The sequence below is a fragment of the Corvus hawaiiensis genome, chromosome 13, assembly GCF_020740725.1.
Source record: "Corvus hawaiiensis isolate bCorHaw1 chromosome 13, bCorHaw1.pri.cur, whole genome shotgun sequence".
NCBI classification, from domain to species: domain Eukaryota; kingdom Metazoa; phylum Chordata; class Aves; order Passeriformes; family Corvidae; genus Corvus; species Corvus hawaiiensis.
Window position 1 is genome coordinate 11,733,696 of NC_063225.1, and position 26,228 is coordinate 11,759,923.

The window sequence follows — 26,228 nt, forward strand, 5'->3', positions numbered from 1 at the left end:
AATAATTGATCCACAAAATGACCCTTCTGACTTTTGACAGATTTGATTTGCACCGTCTCCCATTTGAAATAAAGTTTAATTCCCCTTGTAAACCTTGCCTTAATTATCTCCTTACTGTGTCCAAGGCTGATGTTTAAATGAGGGAGAGATGATGTTAAAAAAAGCCCAGAGCTTTGTTTCATCTCCCTTAACTACTTCAGAGAAACGAAACCCCGAGGATCAGGTGGCTCCTCCTTGTAGCACCTCTTTAAACAATAATGATTATTGGGGGCACCTTAACCTGGAGGAGCTCCTGGTGTCACCCCTCACCCGGGTCAGCGGGCTCAGGTATCCCAGTTAAACTGTGCTACTGTAAATTAATGGAAAATGCAGCTGCTTTGCTGAAAGATCAATGTCCAATAAAGGCTGCACAATCAAATCTTGTTGCAATGATTGAGGTGCCTAATTGCCTTTCAAAGATAAGGTGGTAATCAACATACGTTCAGCTGATCTTTTTTACCGCTTCAATTACATGCTAATGGCAGTAGCCAAGTCAGGATCTTTAACTACTTATTAAATCTTACGTGTGTTCTGAAAAATTACTTAAGCCACACAATCGATAAAACCCAGCCCTTAATTACTATATTTCACTTTTAGACCTTTTTGTATGGTTGATAAATGTTTCGCCAGAGACTCCACAGCGCTAATGAGTTACCCTAAGAAATGCCCTTTTCTGCTGTTGTCTCCTCCAAATTGTAGTTCTTGAAGTTTGGTTCTTGTTTTCTTGAAGTTTTGGGACTGGTGATGCAAACATGGTCCAGGCAGCTCATTTTATTTAAATCTTTTTAGATCTAGCATCACTTTTTTATCACCAGTTGATGGACTTGCTAAACCCTCAGGAGGGCACAGTTCAACACAAAGTTCCCACTGTAAATTAATACTGGATTGAGGTATTAGTTAGGATTGGAATTCCTAAATATTTATGATTAGTACTCTTACGTTGTCTGAAAAATCAGCTTCTGTGCTCCCTTCTTCCTCCCCTCTCTTTCCCTGGAGCAACATCCAGAGCTTTTCTCCTGCTGACCTTCCATTGACTTGGGCAGAATTTAGATCTGTCCTCACCTTACCTTGTGTGTTGACCTAAATCTCTTCACAAACCATAATTACAGATCTCCCTGATGTATGTTATTATTATTGAATGAAATTTAGGTATTTTTTAATAGTTGAATGCCCTTAGGCCTCTGGTTTAGAGCAACTTTTCCTGAAACAAAGGGGATTTTGCTTCATGTATTATTTACTTTGGCCATTTAATTTAAATTGACTTTTGCTGTAACCCCTTAATCATGTTCACTACAAAAAGTAAGTTAATAATTCTGAGAGTTATCTTGACTTCTTTCCCTGTTTCTGGAAATAGGAGTCATGATTTAAATTTTGGGCTGTATTTTTCAGTTTAAATACACCTAAGAAAAACTGGCAGCTTCAGCATTGCAGCCAGGGAATATAGAATAAAAATTGTTACTAATACACTCCCAAGTTTTCTTAAAAGGTTTATTTTCTTTCTAGAGAAGAAGAAGATGTTGGTTTTTCATTTAACTCCTAAAAAGTAGAATACAACCAACATAGGGTGATTTTAAAAGCAATTGCATCACTTTAAGCATAGTTTATGAGCCCTGTTCTAGTTCATTATAAAACCAATTTATTACTTGCAGTGATATTAATAATCCTAATAGAATTAAGAGTGGCAAACATGATTAAAAGCAGCCCTTCAGACAAAAACTCTGACCAAGGAAACTTTCAAGTTTAAAACGTAAATACCAGATTATAACACTGATTTTTGAACAAGGTTACAAAGTCAAACCTGGCTTGTTCCTTAAAAGAAGAAGTGCCATTAGATATGATTGTTACATGCTCAGTGATTCATGGGCCTGCTTATGTACTTTGTGAGATATGAATTATTTAGTAAGAAAAATCACAATAATTTTGTTGTTACTCAAGAATTTATAGGTTGACAGAAAAACAATTATGCAGCCCCTGGAGCTGGTCTGAAGAGGTACAGGAGCATCATTAACCACGCACAGCCCAACTGCTGGAGTTACCTTGTCATTGTGCATCATATAACCTGCTTTATTTCAAAATGAATTCATAATTTAAAGCAAGAACTAAGCATTTACTAATTCAGCCTAAATCAAGTTTACTGTTGTTATGGTTTTTTTCAGTCCAAGATGAGTTTCCTGTGAAAAAGAGCTTTAAAAGATGTATTTGAGGCCAGTGAATTTCCCTGTGAACTGAAGATAAGATGAATTTATTTCCTGGTATTTGGGTCCCAAGCAGCCCTTTCTTCTTCCAGAGGAACTGCAGAGTGATTGGGAGGAGCAGTGGAAAGTTTGGTGAAAGTTTTAATGCCACTTTTAAGGAATCTTAATCAATACATGGTACACTTGGTGAGTCTTTCCAGGAGGTGCATTTCAGGGAAGAATATGTTTAGAAAGCCTGGACACTGTTGACCTATTTTTCTTGAGCCTGAGGGAATTCAGTTTGCTGCACTCACAGGCAACTGGAAGGAAAAAAATGTGAGTTTCACCATGATGTGTTATTTATCAACATAGAAAGTTAGGTATTAATATCTTTTCAAAAAGACAGGAAAATGTGTGCTCCTAAAACAACCATCAGGTGCCATTTTCTGTAGGAAACAGAGTTTGTCCTTTGTTATTTATAATTCCAACCTAGAAACTGGTGTAGGGAGGAAGCAGGGATGATAAATTGAATTTAGTGACCCAAGGGCTGGCACAGAGATCCTGATTCCTCCCCATGTGTTTTCTACTCTGGGTGTGAATTACAGGTGACATGGCACAGCACTGGTAACACAGTATTCCGAAATATTTTAATAGTTAAATGGGAACTATTTAACTCTTCAGTCTGTTACATAAGAAATACATCTTATTCCTAGGTCATAGCTGGAAAAATGCTAGTTGTAGGGAGGTTAATGGAGATGCTGAGTAGGATCCAGAATGAAATCACAGCACTTTCTGTCTCTGTCAGCATCCTTCTTGTTCCTCGTGCCCTTTTATCCAAGGGGATGAGTGCAGGGCTAGAGGAATTTGAGGTTGGATCCTAATGCTGGTTTTAATTCGCTGCAACTCCTGGCAGGGCATTTTCACCTGATCCACTCCTGAGAATGAGCTCCCATCTCCTTCTTCACGGCAAGGAAAACCTCCTGAATCCACGTGCTGGGACAGGAATATTCAAGAGTAGGGCTAGGGGAGTGAGCTCCTGTTTTCCTCCCTCCTCTTTTTACAGAGTTCTGGTAGAGGGACTCAAAACTCCATTATAGGATGTTTGTGACAGAGCAGAGATAGAAAATTGCTTGTGTTGGGCAGCTTCCTTTGCAGTGGGAATTAAACAATAACTTCTTTCCTTACTTTTGGAGGGCCCTGCAAATTCTCCTGCTGAGCACGGTGCAGGCAATCAGTGGAAGACAGCATTTTCCATGCTCACGGAGACTCCTGCGAGATTCCACGGCGTGGCGAGTCTAATGATTTTCCTCCCCTCCTGTGTCAGCACTCTTGCTTTTCCCTGGAAATAAATGTTTATTTCCTTGCCGTGGCCACCTCCGGATGCTCTCCGTCCTCTCCAGCGGCGCTGGAAAGCAGCAGAGAGCAGCAGCACACTGCAAGTGGCAGCTGCTTGGAGCCACCAAGGGAGGATGTTTCCCCCTCACAAATAAAAACAGAATTTGGAGAAGTCCTGGGCTTCACCATCCTGTAATTAAAGCATTGATACGTTGTTCCTTTGCAGATTTTGGATGGTGTTTCCTTGTGGGTAAACAATGACTTTGGAGATGTGGTTATAAATATTGTGTCAGCTGCATTTAGTGGGGAAAATCAGGCTGCTTCATGATTTTTTAATGGGGATTCTGGAATCCTTGGACTGTGGCAGAAACTTTTTAAGGGGAGATTCTTGGGCTACTCAAATACAGAACTTCAGGAATATTTTATGGTACATATTAAAAAATCATAGATTGTGTTCTTGCCACACAAAATTTCCCCCAACATTAAGAAATAGTATATAAAAATAAATGTTGGTGACGTCTCATAGCAGAACTTCTGCAGGATGATAAAATAAATATCAACTATTTGTTTCAGATGGTGTATTTAGAATGAAAATTTGTGATTAAACTTGCGTTTTAAAGAAGTCTATGGCAAAATCAAACCTGTATCACTAAACATGTACTTGATGTGCTGTACTCCTTAAGATATAAAACCCCTTCAAGTTTGATTACACAAATCAGAATGGGGGATTAAGGTTATGATTAGCCCTGGAAAATCGACGTAATATTTATGCAAATTTGGCAAATTGAGTTGGTTTTCCCCATAGTCTTGTAAATGAAAAAGACATTTTAGAAAAATTGCAGGTCTATAGAAATTCTATCATTTTGTATCCTATTCTTTAAAATTTAATAGAAAATGAATCTGATTGAAATGGAGCTGACTGAAAGGTACACAGGGACTGCAGGTAAAAGGTTCATTTGAACAGAAAGATATCTGTGTGGGCACCATCAGTCCCTTAGATCCTTAGGAGCTGGGGCTCTATTAATTTTCAGTATAGGAACTAAATTATAAAGTTATTGAACAGAGAGAGAATTTATCTCTGTTAATGGCCATTGAAATTTTTTTTTTCCTAAAGCTCAAACAAAGTAGAATTCAAATATGAGGAAGCTTGAAGACGTTTCAGGAATTAAATATACCTCCCATTCCCCCCCTCCCCCCCAAATTGATAATATAAGTCAAATAGTCGAGCTTGTCAGAGATGATAATGTGAAAGAGTGTGATAAAATGCACAGATCAATAGTCCACAATTGAGATTAATGCTCTTCACTTAGAAAAAAAAAAAGAAGTGGATTGTTTCATGCTGCAGAGCTGTGGGGAGCAGAGAGCTTTCCCTGTAACTTGTGCCAGTGAAAAGCTTGTTTTAAAAGCTGAATTTGGTGTTTGGTGGCTGGGGATTGCAGAGCTGTCAAAACTCGTTCTTTGCTGCGGAGGTGGATGGGGGTTTTCTTTTGTCAGAAAGATGGATCGTGATTTGGAGTGGGCTGATTTCAGCTGCATCACTGACAGACGTGGAGTAACTCGGCGGTGAAAGAATTGTACCTGGACAACAGTACCGGAGATCTGGAATGTGAAGGAAGGGTGAAGCGTGTGACAGCTGTTGGCACAACTGCTCCAAGCCCCTTCACCTGTTCATGCAGATGTTGGGCTGTCACAGAGCCCATTCCCAGTGCTCATTCCCGGTTTGCTCTGCAGGGACACCGAGGCAGAGACGGGCAGAGCGGGCGAGCTGGGCACGGACGGAATCACCGAGGCTGGGAAAGACCTCCGAGGTCACCGAGTCCAACCCTCAGCCAACACCACTAATCCCCCCTACCCGCGTCCCCGAGTGTCACATCCGGACGCCTCTGGAACACTTCCAGGGCCAGAGACTTCCCCACCTCCCTGGGCAGGTTATCCCAGGGCAGACTGGCACGGCTCGTGTGTTTGTATTTGTGTGTGATGGGATAACCTGGACAGAACGCCAGGAGCCCTCCGGGATCGGCTGCGGCCGGAGCAGCCCCAGCCCCTCCCTCTGAACCGTGACCACCGGCAGCGCTGGGGACTCTGCACTGCTTTTAACAGGAACCCCAGCCTGGCTCGGCTTGATTCGCCATTTAGCTGCGCTTTTCCCGTCAAAACACAAGGCACAAGAAGATGAAAACAATTAAACGCGGAGCGCTGGCGCTGCCGGGGCGGGCACGCAGCCCAGAGCCGCCTCCTTCCGAACCATGGCGCCGCCTCCCCTGCCTCCTCCTCCTCCTCCTGCCGCTGCCGCACATCCCCTCCTCCCGGGGCTCCGTTTTGGTTCCGGGGCAGCGGCTCCTTCCTGCGGGAGGGTGGTGCAGGCTGTGCCCGGCCCGGCCCGGCCCGGCCTGGCCCGGCTAGGCTCGGCCCGGCCCGGCCCGGCGGCCGCAGCATGTGAGCCCGCGGGGCGGGGATGCTCTGGCTGCTCTGCGGCCCCTCCGGCGCCATGGACAGCCAGGCGCTCGTCATCCGCATCAAGATCCCCGACGGAGCCGCCGTGGACTGGACCGTGCACTCCGCGCCCCAGCTGCTCTTCAGGGATGTGCTGGTGAGTGAGCCCCACCGGGGGCCGGGACCCTCTCCCAGCCCGGGGGATGCGACCGGGACCCCCTTCCCAGCCCGGGGGATGCCGGGGATGCCACCGTCCCCCCGCTCCGTGCGGAAAGGGGTTCCCAAATCCCTCCCTGGAAGGCGGGAGGTGTTTTTGGCGTGTCCGCGCACGAAAGTTTTAATGGGGAAGTATTTTGGTAGGGACTGACAAAAATGCCCGTCCCGGGGCAGCGCCGGTATTGCCGAGGTTTCGGGAGCGGGGCCGGAGCGCGGTCCGGAGGAGCCGGGCTGGGGGATCCCCGCCGGTCCTGAGCATCATGGTGTGGTTGGGGCTGGAAGGAACCTTTAGAGGTCCCCGAGTCCGCCCCCCCGGCCGTGGGCAGGGACACCTCCAGGTCAGGGCATCCCCGCCTCCGCGCCTTGTGGTGTTCGAGGCACGGCTCTAGGGCGATGGAAAAAGTTGTGCTTTGGGAATGAATATTCCCTGCTCAGGCAGAGTAACGGGCTCTGCACCTGGGCTGGGGCCGCACCTGCTCTTGGTGGTGTTTCCCGTGCCTGGGCTGGGGCTCTGTTGTGTCTCCCTTGCCTCAGCTCCTCCCTCTGTTGTGTCTCCCTTGCCCTCCTGCTGTGTTTTTTGTCCAGTTAGGATGCTCCGTTTACTCAGAAATGGGAGTGGGTATTTATCCCACTTCTTCTTGACTGCATCCTTAGGCTAACAAAAAGTCCAGTGCTTGTGTGCAGGTCATACTTTCTGCAGCACGCCCTCACCCTTCCTCCCCAACACATCCATGCTGGGACTCTGTGTACCCCTCTTTCTCTAAAGAAAATCTTCCCATACCACCCATCAGGCGCATGTTTAATTTTTACTTTTGTTATTAATATTGGCGAGAGATGTTGCAGATGCCTTTCAATATGTTGCATTCTCTGGGAAAGATATGTGGGTATTAAGGGGTTGATTTGCTGGAAAATGTTCCGTGTTGGGCCTAGAAAGTTGCACAGGTAACTGGAGCAGATGACAGAAACTCCAGGTTTCATTCTTCCAACATTATCCAAGACTTTCTGTAGAGGGAGGAGTGGGAGCAGAGCTTTTGACAGACCAGGGAGGTTTGTGGAAGGGGCAGTTTCCCCTTGGTGGCTGCTGTGAATTTCCTTTGGTTGCGCAACAAGCCCAGGGTGACCCACTCTGCCCTTAAACAAAAGTGGGGCAAATGAGTCTGGTTTCCTCCACACTCTGCTTCATGTTTTCCATTTTTTTCCCCCAAATAAAGTGAAATAACCACTGATGCTTGGACTATCCTTTGCCATTCTAGAATGATTGTCAATTTAGGTTGGTTATTTAGAAGTAGAGAAATCGTGGTCAATGGATGACGGAGGATCTTGAGTTACACTTGTAGTGACCTTGAGTCACGTGGCAGTGAAGCTTCCTGAGAGCTCATGAGTGTAAGAGAAGTGAAAAGATGATGAAGGAGGGCAAATTTTGAGCTTGAAACATGTTACAGCTCATTGTTTTTCACTGCTGAGATGTTTTTAAGGGAGGGATCTGTTGCAGAATAGGCAGAGGGACCATGACAGGATCATACATTACTGGTTTTGTTAAAAATCACAGTTTCTGTCATATTCATGTTCAGTAATGGTAGAATTGGAGAATGGTTTGGGTTGGAAGGGACCTTAAAGTCCATCCCATTCCACCCCTGCCATGGGCAGGGACACCTTCCACTATCCCAGGTTGCCCAAGCCCCGTCCAACCTGGCCTGGGACATTCCAGGGGCAGACACAGCTGCTCTGGGCAACCTGGCCCAGTGTTTTCATCTTGTCACATCTGTGCTGGTGATGATACTTCTCAGTTATTCCCTGTTAGGCTGTTGCATCAAGGTGTTGGTGGTTGTGTGTGTTGGTGTTTCAGGAGGTGCCATCAGAGAATGCACATGCACTTAATAGGTCAGATAAATACAGGAGTTAAATGAAATAAGGCTTCAATCCACTCAAGAGTGGTGGCTCTGTCACCACCTGGGGCTGGGAGCCTGGTGGGGAGGGCAGGAATGGGGCTGACCCAGTCCTCTGTTGTCCTTCTGCCCTCAGGGTTCCTCTCACCTGGAGGGCAATTACAGAGGGTTTGTGTGTTGGAGGAGCAATTAAAGAGACTGTGGAGGGTTCAGGTGTTCCCTACTGAGGTAAATTACTGAACAGCAGTAATCCAGTCAGCCCCCACTTTTCTCCCTGTCTCCCTAAACAGAAGATACAGGAATTTTCTCAGGCTCTGAATACTCCATGTGGGGCTGTCTGGAGCACACCAGGCTCAATCCCTCTCCTTGTGCCTGTGTCTCAAGGAGTTTGATGGGAAGTGCTGTCCTGCTGGAACTGCAGAACCACGTTTGTGAACCAGTCCCAAAACCAGGTGCACACCCCAGATCTTGCATCCATGGGAACTGAATTAGCTGTGCAGTAAGGCTGTTCTTTTTCAAGGTAGGTCCTATAGCTGTTTGATGTTAAGAAAGCCCCATAAAATTATCTTTGAGGCCAGCAGGGTTTTATTTTATATTTTTAGGTGATGTTTAAGCTGATTTTTGTTAATTTAGCATCCCAGTGAATACAGATGAGTGTAGCCTTGCAGCATTTCAGGCTAGTGTGCAAGGTTATTTCCATCCTCCTTTTTCAGAGAAGCTGTGGTGCAGAGTCACCCAAATATCCTGTCCCTCACCCTGGAATAAGCTGTTGGAATCAGGAGGCTGATGCTCAGAGCAATGTCTTGCACATTAAGTGATGCATTTCCTCGCTTTCAGCTGCTCTAATTCTGTTCTTTGGAGGAGCTTTTGTGGGCACTAAACTGTGCAGCAGGGATTCAGTCCTGGTCCCTGCAGGTGTGGGATCCATGGAAGCAGCGCTGCTTTCGGTCATTTCCTTGATTCCTTTCCTACACTGGATGCTCAGAGCTGTTCTTCATGATGTCACTTCAGATAAGTTCTCTGTATATCAGCTTTGTAGGCCTGTAAGTTACCAGTAACTAGATTTATTTTTAAGGCCCCACTAAATGAATTACAATAAGCTTATTTTTTTGTCATCAAGCTGTCTGGATTCCTCCTGTCACTGGACTATTTAAGCACTTGGTGTTAATTCTGAGTAACTTCACGTTGTCATACTGAGATAAAACAAGTTCTAAGTGAAACATGAGAGCTGTGGGTTCAATATTTACACTGTCATTTAAGCAGAGCTTTCACATTTTCTGCTTTCTCACCCGTGCTCCTCCAGAGAACAGATTTGATGGAGTTCCTCTTGCAGCTGCTGTTCCCTGATTTTTCTCCTCATATTTAGAGGCTTTTCAGTTGTGTAAGATAAAACAGAAGCCATCCCTTATGTAAACCCACTTGAGCAATGCTTACAAGTTGTAGTATTTTATTGTTCATGATCTGTGTTGTGATAGTAGAAAATCCCCATGCATGTGTAATCCATTGAAATTTAGAATAATCCTTTAAGCTCGGGTCACCCGGGGGTCTGTGGGATGTTTGAGCATGGAAATGGGATGGAGCTGCTGCAAACACTTTGGGAATAGCACAATGATGAGGGGATTTCCCTCCCTCCTTCCCTCCACTCCCTGCCAGGCTGGTTTCTCTCAGATACATTCATTTCATAGAATTATTGCAAGTTGAACAAAGTTTTGGTGGCTCTTGGTGGCGTTTCCTGCCCAGCTGTTTATTTACCATAAGAGTTGGGGTGTATAATTCACTTATTGTTTATTACTCACCTTAAAGAGCCCTCAATGCACAGAAAAAGTTGTTCTGAAGGGGTGCAGGAAAATAAGATATTTTAAATCACTGTTTTCATGCTCTCAGAGCTTTGTGAGGTTTGGAGTTTTCCAGGCAGACTTTTGGGGCCATCAGAGCTGCCTCTGTCAGTGCTGTGCTTCCACACCCCTTAAATAGAGGTTTTAAACAGCCTAGAACAATTTTTAAATCCATTTCATAGAAGCAGCTGTGTGCCCATATATGAACATTTACAAGCGGCTTAAATCTAACACAATTAAAGTGTGTTTGCTGAGGAATTTTCAGTGTTTAACCAAATGGATTTGGAAATAATTAGTTAGTACAGTCTTCTGTTCAGGCAAAACTAATTTCTTATTAGAAATAGTGGCTTTTGACAGAGGGCTGACAGGGCTGTTAAACCTTGTAGAATGGAAGAATTTTTATTAACATGGCAATGTTTTGGGGGTTGGTTTTTTTCCCTATTTTTGCCTCTACAAATTTACAATTCCATAATTAAGCCATATTGCACATTTCTTGTGTACAATTAATGGTTTGAATTACATCTCTTGATTTATTTTAGCATCTAAACCAAAAAGACAACACGAGAAAGCTTTATAATTATTACTTGCTTCAGTTGGCTCTGTGGAAGTCTTGTGCTGCTTTCACGTATTATTAATTGTGTCTCTGTAATATGGCACAGAATCTTTAATTTCCTGCTTTTTAGATGAAAGAGAAAAATGGAGAGAACAGAAGTGACAGGACATCAGTAAAGCTTTGGTAGGGGGGGTGTTTAGCACCCTGAGAGGCTCCCAGTGGACGTGCTGCAATAAATCCTGGAGTTCATTAATTTCTAATCACTCGGTGGCAGTGGCAGTGCTGGGTGTGACAGGAGGGATCAGGAAGGGGCAGAGCCACGCTGGGCATTTGTGCCGTGCCCTGATGTGACTCCTCACGGATTGGCAACAAGGGAACGGCTGGAAAAACTGATAAAAGCTGAAAAAATGCTAAAAGCTCTTCTCTGATATCAGCAAAAAAAGGCTGGGTTGGAGCAGGGGTGTGGAGCTGGGAATGTTGCTGTGTTTTGGTATTGTGGGGCTGCCTCGCGTTCTGTGTCTCTGCTCCTTTGGGTGTTTCCAGTGAATTCTCCCCCAACATTTGAATGCACCTCCCTGAGTTCTGGAGAAGTTCAAAGCCCAAGTGAGGCTGACAGAGCCCTCCAAACCTTGTGGCCTCTGCAGAGCTGAGAGGATCCAGAGGCTCTGGAGCTGCTGGGTCCTTCTGCTCTCCAGGCGGAGCGAGAGCAGGAAACTTCCTTGTCTCCCTTCAGCTCCTGTTTAAATTCCTGATGGAATTTGGTACCCTGTGGTCCCTGAGCCTCCGGCAGGGCAGGAGATGGAGCTGTGGGGGCTCAGGGTGGTTGTTTGGAGCAGGAGAAGAGGAATTAGGGTGATGTAAACAGGACTGAAGCAGAAAACAGGTTTTTAAAGCGAAAAAATATTCATAAAGGTCTTTCTATGACTGGCTTTGATCAGTTAGGTGTCCTTTTTTTATAACCCAAGGGAAAAATCGATTCTTTCAACTGCAAGACCAGACAGCACAGAGTTGTTTGCAATGATGATGGAATTATTTGGGAAGAAAAGAGTTTTCCTGGAGGTCACGTGGAGGGGGAGGAGAAGAGCCCAGGATTGGCGCAGATTTGTGTTGTGCCCTAAAAAGTTTGTCATTTTGGGGCAGCGGGGAGGGATTAAAGTGATTTGCTGCAAATCAGGCTTTTCCCATTTGATATTGAACTAAATTTTCCTTACATTTTTAGGATGTCATTGGGCAAGTTTTGCCGGATGCAACGACCACAGCATTTGAGTGTAAGTGTGACTTTTATCAACCCTCTCCTTTGTCACATTGCAGGGCTGTCATTTTAAAAAATAAAGAATATTTGTGGTATTAGTTTTGTGGTATTATTTTTATTATATTATTATAATATTTATTATTTTAAAATAAAGAATATTCATTGTATGTTGTGGTTAAATATTTATGCATTAATGCAACTTTAATAATGGCGCTAAACCAAGCAATATTTTATTATTTAATCACATCTGGAATATTTCCACAAAGTAGCTTTAATTACCAGCGTGACCTTACCATGCTCTTACTCCTCAGTGCAATTTTATTGCTCAAATTAAATGAAAAGTATAAAGTACCTGTAGGTCTGAGCTTAAAATTTCAATCCTCCAATCCTCTCAGCAAGTATTTAGACTAATATCTATTCTTTAAACCCTGTTTATTTTTATTTTTTAAGGGATTCCTGGGGGATTGTCCTATCAGGAGAGCGATCAGCTGCAAAGGGGAGTGTCCCAGGGGATAAAATACTGAACTGGAGTTTTCTTTCAAGTGGAGGAGGCTCCTGCTGTTCCCTTTTAACTTTTATTATATTTTTTTCTGTGTTTTCCTTTGCTGGAGATGAAGTGGCAGGAGGGAGCTGGAGGGGGTTACAGGTGTGATCTGAGTGAGGGGGGGATGCTGAGGGTGACAGAGCAGACTCGAGACGGGGCCTTGCATTTTTATTCAGCATTTCTCCCCTTTTCAGAGCTTTTTGGCTCATTCTGTCTTTAGATAATCAAAGGAAATATTGATTTGTGGTCCATCAAGTGCTATTTAGTGCTCTTTATCTTTTTTTAGGATGTTTGTGTTTTCCTCTCCTAAAATGCCACAAGAACAGAGAAGTTTTATTTCCATAGCCCCGACGGTTTTCCTGCCCTGCTTTTTAACACGAGACCTGAGCAAAACCAGACTCCAGACCTTGCCATTTATATATCTTTTTATTATTATTTTTTGTTTTAATGATTTGTTCATATTTGTTTTACATCCCTCCCACATCCCACATTAGCTTTGTTTGAACTTCATGCTCCAGCAGCAGCCGCTGCCATCAGGGCAGTAGCCCATAGTAATGGTGCCATGTGCAGAAGTTTCCTGGAAATTCTGATTTCGTTGTGCCTTCCAACATCTGCTTCTGTGCCTTCCCTCCGTGTCTCTAGTCTGTCATTTACATCTGCACAAGCCCATTTCCCCTGCCATTTAACTGGCATCTAAAATATGTTATGGATATTGATGCTGGGTTTTTTCCGGGGATTTTTTTTCCCTGTTGAATGCCTGGATTGTGCTGCTTTAAGTTTTGTTCTCACCTGCTCCATGGCTGCTTCAGGTGGGGATAATTGTCAGCATCCCAGGCTTCTGAGCTCTTTATTCTGATATTGTCACCCCCAGCAGTCTCACCTGGGGCTGCTCTGCTCCGGCTGTTGGACCTGGATCTGGATTTCCCACTGCTCTCCACATCCCTACAAATAACCCCACTGACAACATATGGCCCCTCACGATCCTTTTATCCAAACTCTGCCATTTTCCACATTTCTGACACGCTGCAGATTTCGGGGAAGATTGCTGCATAATATTTGTTTGCCATCTGCTGCACTCTGGTATCTTGTGAGGATTTCTTCCTCCATTTTAAGTGGCATTAACAGAATCCAGCCAGGACGGGGGATTTTTTTGGTTCTACTCTTGCTTCCCTAATGTGCTGGAAAATCGGATTGCTGTGCTCTAGGCAAGGAGAGAAGCCTGGAAATCTTTCTGAATCAATTTTTGTATCCGGCTACTTTTTGGATCCCGTGGTGGGGTGGCAAAGGAGCTCTGCTCAGGTTCAGGCAGATTTTCTTCTGGGTTTACTCTTTGCCTGATTAGTTTATATTCAGCTTTTTTTTTTTCCCCCTGCCTTTTCATCCACATATTTTTAATTTCTTCTGTTTGTACCACTGTCAGGAATCCTGCAGGTCTGAGAACTGAGTTAATTTCTCAGTCATTTCAAAGGGGTAATATGGGATTTTTCTAAACATTTTGCCAGAGTTTTCCTTTTTTTCTTTCCTTTATTTTTTTTTTTTTTGGTCCCAGCTCAGTCTGTTCCTTCTCCCAGACCTTTTATCTGTATATTCATTCCTCCTGTGCATTCTCTCTGATCCTTCTTGTGGATGTGTGGTGCTCCTTGTGTTCCCTGTTCCAGCAGCTGCTTCTCCAGCCCTTCCTACTCAGTTCCTCGCTGGCCTGTGGGCTGTGGCCAGGTCCTGCTTCCACAGCTCCTCCTCTTTCCTGCCTCAGACATTTCCAGGGAAACATTTCTGTTTCCACTCACTGACTCTTCCTAATCCTTGCCTCATTCCTGCCTCGATGGGGGCTGCTCACCCCACAGGACTTTTAACACCCTGGCAATGCACCAGTTAAATTTCCATGACCCAAAGCTCTTTTAGGATGAATCTGTGCTCTCCAGTTCCTCTCCCAACTCCCATATTTCCCGGAGCTCTCTTCCAGGATGTTTTTAAAGTCCAATTCTGAGGATTTTATGTTTTACTCTTCTGCATTGCTTTGTTGGTTTTTTTTTTTTTTTGTCATTATTACCTGCTCAGAGGCAGAATGAACAAACTCCTTTTCTCACACAATTTGAACTTCTTGGCTTGGATTTCTTCCCAGATTCTTGTGCATAACTGGGAGCAGGAGGGAGTTTTCATCCAGGGATATAACAACACTTTTATACTGATAATGATGGGACATGGGGGAATGGCTTCAAACTGATAGAGGGTGGGGTTAGATGGGATATTGGGAAAAAATTCCTCCCCGTGAGGGTGGGGAGGGGCTGGGCTGGAATTCCCAGAGCAGCTGTGGCTGCCCCTGAATCCCTGGAAGTGTCCAAAGTGAGATTGGGCATTGGGGCTTGGAGCACTCTGGGAATAGGGGAAGGTGTCCCTGCCTTCCAGAGGGTTTGGAATATGATGATTTTTAAGGTCTCTTCCAACCCAAACCATTCTGGGACTCTATGAATTACTAGAAATTAAAAAAAAAAATTTAAAATCTACAGTGAAAGTTACAATGAATTCCAAAGAAACTGCCCAAGTTCAACTGAATTTGGGAGAATTGAAATGTTTTTTTCCATTTGTCAGCAGAACAACTCGCTGGGGTCAGCGGGGGAATTCCAGCATGGGGAAGGTGCTCAGCTTCTGGAGAGGTTCTGGCAGTGAAAGAACTGCTGAGAGTGAAGTTCTGAGCACTTTGTCTGTGCCCCTTTCTAGACACAGTCACAGTTCTTGCTGGTTAATATTTGGAACCATTTGACATCATCGTTTTGGAGTACTTGTGCAGTTGGCTTTTAGATTCTTCACTTTTATTTGCTGCTAAAAGTCCAGATGAAAACCTTGCCTATAAAATTGTAACTCTCCTCCTTGCCTTGCTCACGTGGTGCCTTCCTTTGGCAGATGAGGATGAGGATGGGGACCGGATCACTGTCAGAAGTGATGAGGAGATGAAGGCCATGCTGTCCTATGTAAGTACAGTGCAACAAATCCTGGTTTTCCCCCATGTTTATCAGCTTTTCTTGGTGTATTTTTGTATTTTTGCCTGTCTCAAAGTGTTTAACTGGGCAATGTCCCTGTGTTGAGTTCGAATTTGGATATTCCTGGATTAAAGGGAGGTGTTTCAAAGCCGCCTCACACCAGATCCATGCTCATGCTCGACTTTAAGAAAGAAAAAAGACTTGTACACTTACTGATCATATCATAAACATTAAGAATAATGCATCTTAATGACTTTTGCATTAGGTATAGTGCAGGCTAAATGGACTATCAATTTCTTGTATTTTTTATGCAGTACTTAAAGTAACGGCTCATTAAAAATGAACCCCTGGGCTCTAAAAATTTTTCAAAATCTACTTTCATCTGGAGACTGTTTCACCCCTCCTAACAGAGGAGTTTCATTGTAGCTGCAGGCTCAATATTCATAGAGGATTTAAAGATGTATTTTCTGGTTTTCAAGGGGAGATAGATGTGTCTGCGTGTGCCTTTATGTAGGTATTAGGTGTGTGTAAAATCTGTCTGGATCCCTATAAATATAAATCTCCTGCAGAAGGAAAGGGTGCAGTTCCTTGTGGGAACTGAATCATTTGAACATAGCTCAGTGAAAGAAATACCATTTAACTTCTCTTTTCAAATGAAATTGATAAGCAAGAGGGTAAAAAATGGGGGTTTTCTCTCTGAGCCAGAAGGACTCCAGGTCCCTATAAATTGACTTGGGACCTGTCAGAGCCAAGCCCTGTTTGGGTCCACCCAGAGGAGGTTTTGGTGGGACTGCAGAGGATCCCAGAACAGTGTGGGTGGGATGGGACCTTAAAGTCCATCCAGTGCCAGTCCTGCCGTGGACAGGGACACCTTCCCCTGTCCCAGGCTGCTCCAAGCCCTGTCCAACCTCACCTGGAACATTCCAAGGATCCAGGGGCAGCCACAGCTGCTCTGGGAATTCCAGCCCAGCCCCTCCCCACCCTCCCAGGGAACAATTCCTTCCCAGTATCCCATCCATCCCTGCCCTCTGGCAGTGGGAAGCCATTCCCTGTGTCCTGTCCCTCCATCCCTTGTCCCCAGTCCCTCTCCAGCTCTCCTGGAGCCCCTTTAGGCCCTGGAAGGGGCTCTGAGCTCTCCCTGGAGCCTTCTCTTCACATTCTCAGCTCTCCCAGGCTGGCTCCAGAGCCCTGGGAGCATCTCCATGGTCCAGGTGTCTTGTTCTCAGCTCCTTTTCCATCCACTTTTGTGTCCAGCATCTCCACCTCCTTCTCCTGCTGCACACAGCAGATCACTGGTGATGCCTCCCCACCAGAATTCCTCGTGTTTTTCTGTTCCCCTTGTAAAATCTCAGCCATTTTTGCTGTTAAAGTGGAAAACTTGAATTTTCCTGGCGCTGTCTCCCGATTAATCATGCCTTGGTAAGGTCATTTTTTTGCTATGCTTCCAAGCTCACTGTTAAAGTTTCAGTACATTAGAGTTATGATTGCTCAACTCTCTGCTTTCCCCTCAAAATTATGGGATGGCTGTAAATGACTTTTCTGCTTCAGCAGCTTTTCTTCTCTGAAAATTTTTCTCTTCAGTTTTAAACTAGGTTTTTATTTGAGTGTTGCACTGATGGTTTAACTTCCTCCCATTCTGTAGGCTTCGTTTTGGGGTGTGTTTGCGAGGAAACAAATGTTCTGAGCCTAGAAAATGCATGGATTTAATAAACTTGGGGTATATAGTGAGGAAGAAAAATACTCATTTTGGGGCCTGCAACAAATATTTGGAGGATTGGCCAACTGGGAAAGTATTTCTGGGAATTTTGACTTTGTGCAGGTGTTCTCCAAAATGTAAATAAAGATTTTTTTCAGTCTAAGGAGAAAAAAAATAATTCCCTGAGATTATAACTGAGAAGATATTTTGGATCATGCCCAACCTTATCTTTAGGGTCTTTGCTTTCTGAACTTGACATTAAATTATTCCAGGTCTGGAATTCTTTTAGGTTATGCAGAAATGCTTTGAATTAGGCAAATTTTGGGGGCTGGTGAATAGGATTCTTTGAGTTGGGCACTGCAGTTAATTAAGGACAGCCACGGAGCAGCACTGGGGCTGTTGTCTTGTATCTGTATAAAAAGGCAGTAATTTTTTTGACAGCCACTGATTGGAAAGTTGCTTGCAGCTCTCTGAAAGCAAGGGCTACATGCTCTGGATCAATAACTGGCAAATTTTCCATTAAAAAGAATACCTGAACAATGTTCCAAATAGCCACTGGCATCTTAATTTTCCATGGAAACCTCGAACGCTCGCGTGTGGAGGACAAGTCATTTTCAGACAATTTTTCCAGACTACTTGTTAACAGTTATTGCTGTCCCAAAAGGTTGACAGCTTACATGATTGATATTTCATTTACTTGTCATCACTGGTGAGTAATGGACAGGGCCATGGTTTTTTCTCCCTCTCTCTCCCCCTCTATTATATTTTTTGGGGGGCAGGAAACACTCTCATGTGTGTTTATTTTAGTTTATTATTCTGAGAGTGTGTCAGAAATGTTCCTGTTGTGTGTAGAGATGTCTGCAGGTCATGGAGTGCCACGGGTAAAATGGGAATTAAAAAGTTAAAAGCTCATCCAGTTCCACCCCGTTGGCAGGGACACTTTCTCCTATCCCAGGGTGCTCCAAACCCAAATGTCCAGCCTGGCCTGGGACACTTCCAAGGATCCAGGGGCAGCCACAGCTTCTCTTGGAATTCCAGCCCAGCCCTTCCCCACCCTCCCAGGGAACAATTCCTTCCCAGTATCCCATCCATCCCTGTCCTCTGGCAGCGGGAACCCATTCCCTGTGTCCTGTCCCTCCATCCCTTGTCCCCAGTCCCTCTCCAGCTCTCCTGGAGCCCCTTTAGGCCCTGGAAGGGGCTCTGAGCTCTCCCTGGATCCTTCTCTTCTCCATGTGAACATTCCCAGCTCTCCCAGGCTGGCTCCAGTCCTGGGAGCAGCTCCATGGTCCAGGTGTCTTTTTGGATTGTGATGTTGGCAGCTCCCTTTCCATCCCTTTTTGCCCGTTCTTAGCCTTTTTTTAACCAATAAACATCCCCCTGGATCACTGCCGCAGCTCCTGTGGAGTTTGGTGTCTCGGGATGTCTGCAATGACTTTCTGGGAGCACTGCTTTGGGATCCCTTTGGGGTTCCTTGGAGTTTTCCTAACTGCGCAGTTTTGGGGTATATTTGCACGATGTCTTGGTGTCCCTGTTTGGTTCTGCTGGCTCCTCCAGCTGTGGCAGCTGCTGCTGCACTTGCTGTAAACGTTTCATCTCCTCACCTGCAGAAGCATTCCCAGGTTTCAGAGGAGCCTGGAGCTTTCCTGCTGAGCCAGGAACAGATCCCTGTGGCACCGCAGCTCCTTGTGTAAGTTCCTCTTGTTGTGGGAACATTGCAGATGGAAAGGAACTGTCTGAAGGCTGATGGGCACTGTGGCAATTGAAAAGAAAATTAAAATACATTGAATTAACCAATCCATGAGTGCTTTTACTGCTCCTGGGTCACTGAGTCATCTCTTCCTTGGGTTTCTTTGCAGTATTACTCCACTGTGATGGAGCAGCAAGTGAATGGACAGTTGATAGAGCCTCTCCAGATCTACCCACGAGGTAACGCTGAGCGAATCCTAATCAACAGCCCTGAGACCTGGTGCTGACACAGTTCCCTGGCATGTTTTGGGGAGGTTTAAATGCACAGAGCATGATGTTTACCTCCTCATTTGGAGAGAAGAATTCATTATGGTGGGGAGTGTGGAGAGAAGTACATTTATTGCATATAAAATAGCTAATTTCCTGGAGTAAATTAGACTAACGAGAGTCGGTTTGCAGAGTACATATTTAAGTACATTTAAAATACTCATTGGTGATGGCTCTGCCTGTACTCCAAGCAAAGCAGATGAATAACTGAAATCTTGGATATTTATGAAAATTGGGCTTTTCAAGACACTTTTAATGTCATTAATCAGCCTGACAGACTGGGGAATGGCTCTGTCACCACTGTGGGAGTGGGGACGTGTCTGTCACAGGAGCTCCAGCCAGGACACGTCTTGAGCTGAGATTTGGGCACTTAGCAGTGGTATCCAAATATTCACAGCACTTTAATAGTTCTCCTGAACAGGGAGAGATGTAATCAATTCTGTGGACTGAGGCAATTGAAAAATAGGTCATCTCCAACCTGGAAAAAATCCGTAGGCAGCTCGTTGGGTTTTTGGGAATGCAGTGCTCTCTCTGAACTCGAATAATGGTTAAAAAAAAAAAGCCTCATGCATTACATAATTCATTCAGATCTCAGTAGCCAGGCTCTGAATCTCTGACTCTTAATTGATGAAACAGAGAAGGTTGAAATTCTCCAAGTAAATCTCCCAGCAATAAATTAATTGAAATAATTAAAAATTAAACTCTTCTCACTTAACTGATATTATACAAATAATCATACTATGAGGCTCCCAATTAAACATTCTGCACTTCCATTACTTACAACTCTCTGAAGTTTGAATTGGGCAATTAACCAACAGCCTCCTCAAACACGTGTTAATAAGGTCTCCAAAGGAGGCTGGGTTTCCTGGTAGTTCCGTGTGCTCCTATGGAAAAGAGACAGGAATTCAAGGGGAATATGGAAAATTATGTTTTTCTGGCTCAGGCTGGCAGGGTCTGATTGAGAGGGGCCTCCCAGATGTTTGAGCTGTGGCACTGCAGAGCCACCAGCCGGGAGCTGTGTCCTGCTGAGAGCAGGGGCAGCTTGGAGAGGGAAGGGTCTCCTGCTTCTTGCCAGGTGCAGATCGTGGAATCCTGGAATGGTTTGGGTTGGAAGGGACCTTAAATCCCATCCCACCCCTGCCACGGGCAGGGACACCTTGCACTATCCCAGGCTGCTCCAAGTCCTGTCCAGGCTGGCCTTGGACACTGCCAGGGATCCAGGGGCAGCCACAGCTTCTCTGGGCACCCTGTGCCAGGGCCTCCCCACCCTCCCAGGGAGCAATTCCTTCCCAATATCCCATCCATCCCTGCCCTCTGGCAGTGGGAAGCCATTCCCTGTGTCCTGTCCCTCCATCCCTTGTTGTAAGTCAGTACCTGACACACCTTAGGGTTTAAAGGACATTTTGAGATTTAACCCTCTCCTAGATTCTCCTTTTGGCTCATTCCTGCAGAATCAGCCATACCAATTCCTAATCCTGCTGCTCTCTCCTTTTCCTGTTTGCTTTGCATCCAAGGATAATCTCCTCTGGCTGGGCAGACTTGGAATTGTCCCTGTGCTGCTCCAGATTCAATCCCCCCTTATCACCTCCAGATTTTCAGCACTGGCTCAGCTCTGGGTTTCCGCTGGGTATTTCCTCCTTCCCACTCTCTCCAAATTGCTCCAGAGCTCAGGTTTTGTTTCATCTTCCCAAATCACCTTCTTAAAACACCTCTTTTTCTAGGTTAGAGCTTTAAAACGCGTTTTCCCTCCCCAAACCCACCCCTGAGTTCTGCAGCTCCTCTGAAATATCGAACAAAATGTGCTTTCCTGGTCCTTTTTTTTTTTTTTTTTTTTTTGCTTGCCTGCCTTCTTGTCCTGCCTCTTTAATGAACATCCCAAATTTTGTTAGCACAAGCGCTTTTCTTCTGTGCCCTTTTGGCCGTGGCTCTCCATGTTCAGCACTTGAAAACCCCATCAGCAACGTGCAGCTTTCTGCCTCTAATTTCAAGTTCTTCCCTTTAAAGAGATTTCTTTGCAAGTCCTTTGAATCCTTTTCCCTTTCTGCCTCTCTAACTTCTGAGGAAACGTCAGCTCCTGCTTCCAGTCAGCTCCCAAAAACTCCTGTCTTCCATAGAAATCCTCTCAGGAGTCAATTTCCGTGTGCCATCCTGTGTTACCTGGGCTGTGCTTTATTTATTTCATGATAAAAATATCTTAAAGGGGAAAAAATTTTGGTATTTTATCTATTTTTTAATAGGTTTATTATTGCCATTTAGGTAGTAAGAGCCAGAGGGGGGTTTTGTATTGAAAAGAAACATCTGTATGTGATAAATCTATAAAAAATGTGTGTACACACACATGTATATCTATATATATTTATATGTATATCTATATATATTTATATGTATATCTACATCTATTTTAGCTGTATCTACATATATCTATATATTTATGTCTCTATCTTCTACCTATGTTATTTAGATCCCATTTGTGGAATGCAAGGTGAACACATCATTCAAATATGAACCATAAAAATTATTACTGATTGACTATGGTGTTCAAAACGTCAGTTTTAATCTATGGGCAAAATAGAATGGGCTTATATGTATTTATAATTTATAATTTCTGGTTGGTTTTTATTTTTTTTAATGCCCAGAGTCTCATAAGATTTTTGCCTCTTTAAGATGCACATGGTAATTTTTAATGTCATTGAAAGGCATGTGGCCCTCAGTGATGTGTTTAATGACTATCACCTGTGTCCTTCTGCCTAATAAATAGTTCTGGTTCCTGCTGTCAAAACTGGGAGGGCGAGGCACGTGCACAGAGTGAGAGAAAAATCAAATTCCTGCCTGCTCAGGCCATCAATCAGCAGTGACAGCCCCTTTAACACAGCGTTTGTAGGGCACCGGAGCTGGGAAATGGGAACTGCCTGGGACACGGAGCTCGGAGCCTTTGTAGCTTCTGCGTCTGCCAAAAGCACATCCCTGAGTGGAGAGCAGGGAATGTTCACTTGGAGGCACCTCAGGAAAAGGCTTCTTCCTCGAGCAGCACATCCCTCTAAAGCCAGACATCATCATAAAGTGCCACATTTGTACCTCTGTCGCCAAAAAGTGGCGTTTCCGGTGGCATTTATTCAGTGTTTACCTTTTGGAGGCTCACTGCTGTTGTCCCTGCCGCGTTTTCCCCCGTTTCACCCAAAGTGCCTCTGACAAAATGCCTAATTCAAGATGTGTGGCAGCTGATTCCCTGAAAATCCATCTTGCAAATATTGCTGTTAAATGCCAGGGAAAAGCCCAGCGTGTGAAAACACGGCGACACAAGATTGGAATTTGAATTACAAAAAGAATCCCATCGTTTGAGCCAACAGTTCTCTTGATTGTGATGTGTTTTAAGCAGAAATTAGAATTTATATTACATGGTGTCAGAAAGCTCTTAGCATTTATAAATGCTCACTCCTGCAAGTTAAAAATCCTGGGCCGTAATTCCCACTCTGGGTCTCGCCAGGCACTTTTCAATCATTTCTCTCTGCTAATTTTGGTGTCACCCTCATTTCTTTTTAAAAGATTCATTTTGAGCAAATTTGTAAATGGCCCTGATGTGTTCTACAATTTAGTCAATTACTGTTTCAGCCTGCAAACCTCCTGGGAAACGGAACATACATGGCCTCAAGGTACGAATTTCAATAATTGTTTCAGGAAAGTTAGATGGATTTGTAATGCTGTGTTCCACTTATTGAAATGTCAAATAAAACTGCACTTTCTTGAGCTCTGACAAGCAGATTTTTTTTTCCTGATTTTTTTTTTTTTTTTTTTTTTTTTTTTTTTTTTTTTTTTTGGTGTGGGTGGGAGAAGGATTCATCTGCAAAATGTTGGCTGTGATATCTATATCAATATATATCTCTGTGTGTATATAATTTCATTCAAAATGGGTTTGTCTTTTTGTTTTTAACCTCTGCTAATCATGTTCTTAAATTTTAGTAGTTCATTTATCAACTCCTGTCTGCCACTACTTCAAAGCTTTTAAACCCCCCCCACATTCCTGTGATTTCAGCAATTTATCCAAGTGCGGAAGGCACCGCAATGGAATTATTTGAGGTTTTTGATTTCTTATTGCTTCTGTAATCACATGGAGAAGACTATAAAGGTATTAAGTGATTGTTTAGTGTTTAAAATGAGAATAAATGATGGATTTATCACCTCTTTTAGTGCATTATTTAAGACGTGAGGATGTTGCAGCCCCAGAATTGTGTAGCCTGCTAACCTACATACAGCCCTCAACCATCGGCATGCCTAGCAACAAGCTAATTAACCTTCCTAGTGAAATGAGAAATTCATGGCAAATTACAGGTTAATTAGAATGGTGTCCTCTGAACACAGGATCTGATCAAGCTCCTCTCCCTGCCCGCAGGTGAACACGCGGGCAGGGGCTGCCAACAACAGCGGCTCGGCCGCCTCCGAGGCCCTCCCCAGCAATAGGTAAGAGCCAAGCTCCAGTTCCTTCCCCTGTTTTTCTTTCATTTCCTTTCCGTAAACCAAAATGGAGCCTTGTGTGTGGTTGTTGCCAGCAGAGCTGGGGCTTGAGTAACTTTTCCAGTGGGATTGGCAAGGTGGGGAAGGCAGAATCGCCTCTGTTCATGCATCTCGTTGGGCTGGGGCTGCTGGGGCTTCCTGTGTGTTTGCTGCTGGAGAAATTGGGGTTTGCTGGGTAAATCAGAAAGAAATTAGGGTTTTCTGGGTAAGTCAGAAAGAAATTAGGGTTTGCTGGGTGTTTCAGGTGGCTTTGTCCTTCAAAAGCATTGAGATGAAATTTGAGGCTGAGCTCACTGGTTTTAGTTGGTCCAGTGCCAAGGTCTGCATGTTCAGGTCTTCGTGGCTTGTTCATTCCAGGATTCTTTGATTTGGAAGTTTGATGCCCCATTCATAGGTTTGTAATAACAAATAGCCTAAAAAATAAAGCTTGGAGGTTTCTTAGTGTGAGGTAAGATTTTTTTTAAATCTTTCCAGCTTAGGTGCCTGTTTCCTACAGTTCCAGCAAAATTTTGGAGTCCATCCCCTTTATCTTGCTTTTTACATTCTAGCCCTAATTTGAAAACTCATATTTAGCTCTTAAAATGCAAGAGAACTCATTCTCTTTTTTTCCTAGGGATTTGTTTCTTAAATGCTGGAGGATAAACTCCTTTTTATTATATGAAAGTCATAATACTCAATACTGGTGTTAAAAACCTACAAAAAACCTTTATGTTTTCTTAAAAAGAAATAAGGAGAATCTGGTTCCATCTTCTTCCTGCAAGAGCATATCTGAACCATGGGAATAGAAACGTCTGGAGGCCCCTTTCAACCTAAATTATTCTATTATTCTAATAAGTGCGTAGTATTCCATTTATCCGTGCATCAGCATCCTGCTCCCTTTTCTCAGAGAGAAAAGGGAAGAAAAAAGAAATGTTGTGAAGATTAAGAAGATGAATTACCAGAGGTGAACGTGATCAGAGAGGCAGAGTTGTGGTGTTTGGAGGGTGAAGTTTGGGGGCCTGTCCTGAGGGTGGGACAGTCCCACAAATCCCGTTTCCCTGTGGGGACTATGGGAGATTCCAGCCTCATCCAGCAGCAGGGCTGGAGTTCTGCCCCACTGGAAACCCCATCTAAATACCCCTAAACCCAGTTTGCTGCTGCCTTTGGTGGCTCTGCTAATTGTGGAGATAAAAAAAGCCAGCCTGGCTAAGTTTGCCCCATCCCTCAGGGAACCATTGCAGCCGTGAGGATCCGACCCAAAACTCTTAAAAGAAAATAAATCTGAATGTCTTTGTGATCTGCAGTCCCCCCAATCTGAGCTAAATAAAGCTGCTTTCTGTCACTGCTGTGTGCTGTGGCTTTCAGTACTCCCTGTACTTTGAGCTTGTTCTTCAAGTGCATTGAAAATGAAGCTTCTAGAAGATTCTTGTCACCTTATCTGGTGGTTAATTGCCATTCCTTTTCCGAAACCTTCTGCACCGGGAGTTTTGTTTTTGAAGTAATTGAAAGTCTCTCTTTGTTTCATGTTCACAAATTGTTAGTCATGAAAGATGACAAGATCAACTTATGTTTCCTTGGAAAACTTAATTTTTCTTTAAAGTAGTCGTGGAACAAGAGGCCTATTAAAGAACAAAGCCACCAAATATGAAATCTGTGTTTTCACTGTTCCTGTTAATAATGATCTGTGATCAAGACACGTGCACAGGCCTTTCAAGAATATATTATTTTGTACTTTTTTTTTTTTTTTTAACTTCAGTAATAAGAGCAGAATGTCCCTTTGAGATAAAGTTTTGCAGATGTTGCTGCCCAGGCAGTTTGTTGTGTTGAAGGAACAGTTTGTCAGGAAAGGAGGCAAAAAGCAGAATTTTGTGAGTGGGTGGGAAGGGGTTTGAAGCCATTCAGGGCTTTACTCTGTAGCTCACCAAGCTGAGAGTTGGGGTTTGGTAAAGTTCTCTTAGAAAAAATTAGTGTGATTTGTTTTGTTGTATTGCCATGGGAGTAGATTCTCCTGAAGAAGCACAGGGATTCAGCAAATTGACCTGGAATGGGTGCACATGGAAAGCTGGACTTCCCTCAGGGATTTAGGGACATCCTGAGATTCCTAAATCAGGAATTGTGCTCTCCTGCTTCCTCTGCTCCAGTCTGTGGTCAGGGGAGGTAGTGGGGCATCACTGGCAGCACAGCCCTGAGCTGAGATCTACGGGAATTCCTGAGGAATAATGCCTTGGGGAGCTCTAAAACAAGTCATGGCACCTGAAAACTGGATGTGAGCCTTATTTTGCTGTTGTTTTTTGAAACGCCTGACATGCGAGAGCAGCTTTTTAAAATTGTCCCTCGTAGAGCTGATGAACAATAGGTTGTGTCTCACTGGGTACAGTCAGGTGTCTAAACCAGCTGCGGTGGAAAGGTGAAAAATACATTGATTTTTCTTAACTGCTCATTGCTTCTTCATTCCTGCTGTCTGCAGCTTGGCAGTGCTGACTGATGCTCCCCACACCTTCCCCTTCAAGTTTAATCTCTTCAGAATATGTAACCACGAACTTGCCTTGTTTCTCACAGCTTCGCTCTGGCTGACGGAGTGAAACGGCCCAGTCATTAAAAATAATTGCTTCTTATTTGGTTTGTTCTCTTCCAGCTTAAAAAAATCCTCTGCAGAGCTGAAGAAAATCCTTGCCAATGGCCAGGTAGGTGCTCTGGTGGAGCTTTGGCTTCATGGATGTCTCGTCCCTGCCTCATTCCAGGCTGATTGGCACCCCTGGATGGTGCAGAGCTGCTTACAGCTCATT

At 44.2% G+C, this 26,228-nt stretch overlaps 1 protein-coding gene across 2 annotated transcripts in view; it reads left to right on the top strand.

The window, feature by feature from the left end:
- Positions 1-5,889: 5,889 nt before the first annotated feature.
- The window catches only part of MAP2K5 (mitogen-activated protein kinase kinase 5), a 119,839-nt gene continuing 99,500 nt past the window's right edge, over positions 5,890-26,228 (top strand). The window contains exons 1-7 of one of the 2 annotated variants that reach the window (XM_048317463.1): positions 5,890-6,138; positions 11,691-11,739; positions 15,169-15,236; positions 18,798-18,867; positions 22,564-22,604; positions 23,342-23,409; positions 26,078-26,126. In XM_048317463.1, coding sequence (XP_048173420.1) covers positions 6,004-6,138; positions 11,691-11,739; positions 15,169-15,236; positions 18,798-18,867; positions 22,564-22,604; positions 23,342-23,409; positions 26,078-26,126 — 480 coding nt within the window. In that variant the 5' untranslated portion in view covers positions 5,890-6,003. The remainder of the gene's footprint in view (positions 6,139-11,690; positions 11,740-15,168; positions 15,237-18,797; positions 18,868-22,563; positions 22,605-23,341; positions 23,410-26,077; positions 26,127-26,228) is intronic. The other variant, XM_048317462.1, reaches the window with a different exon arrangement.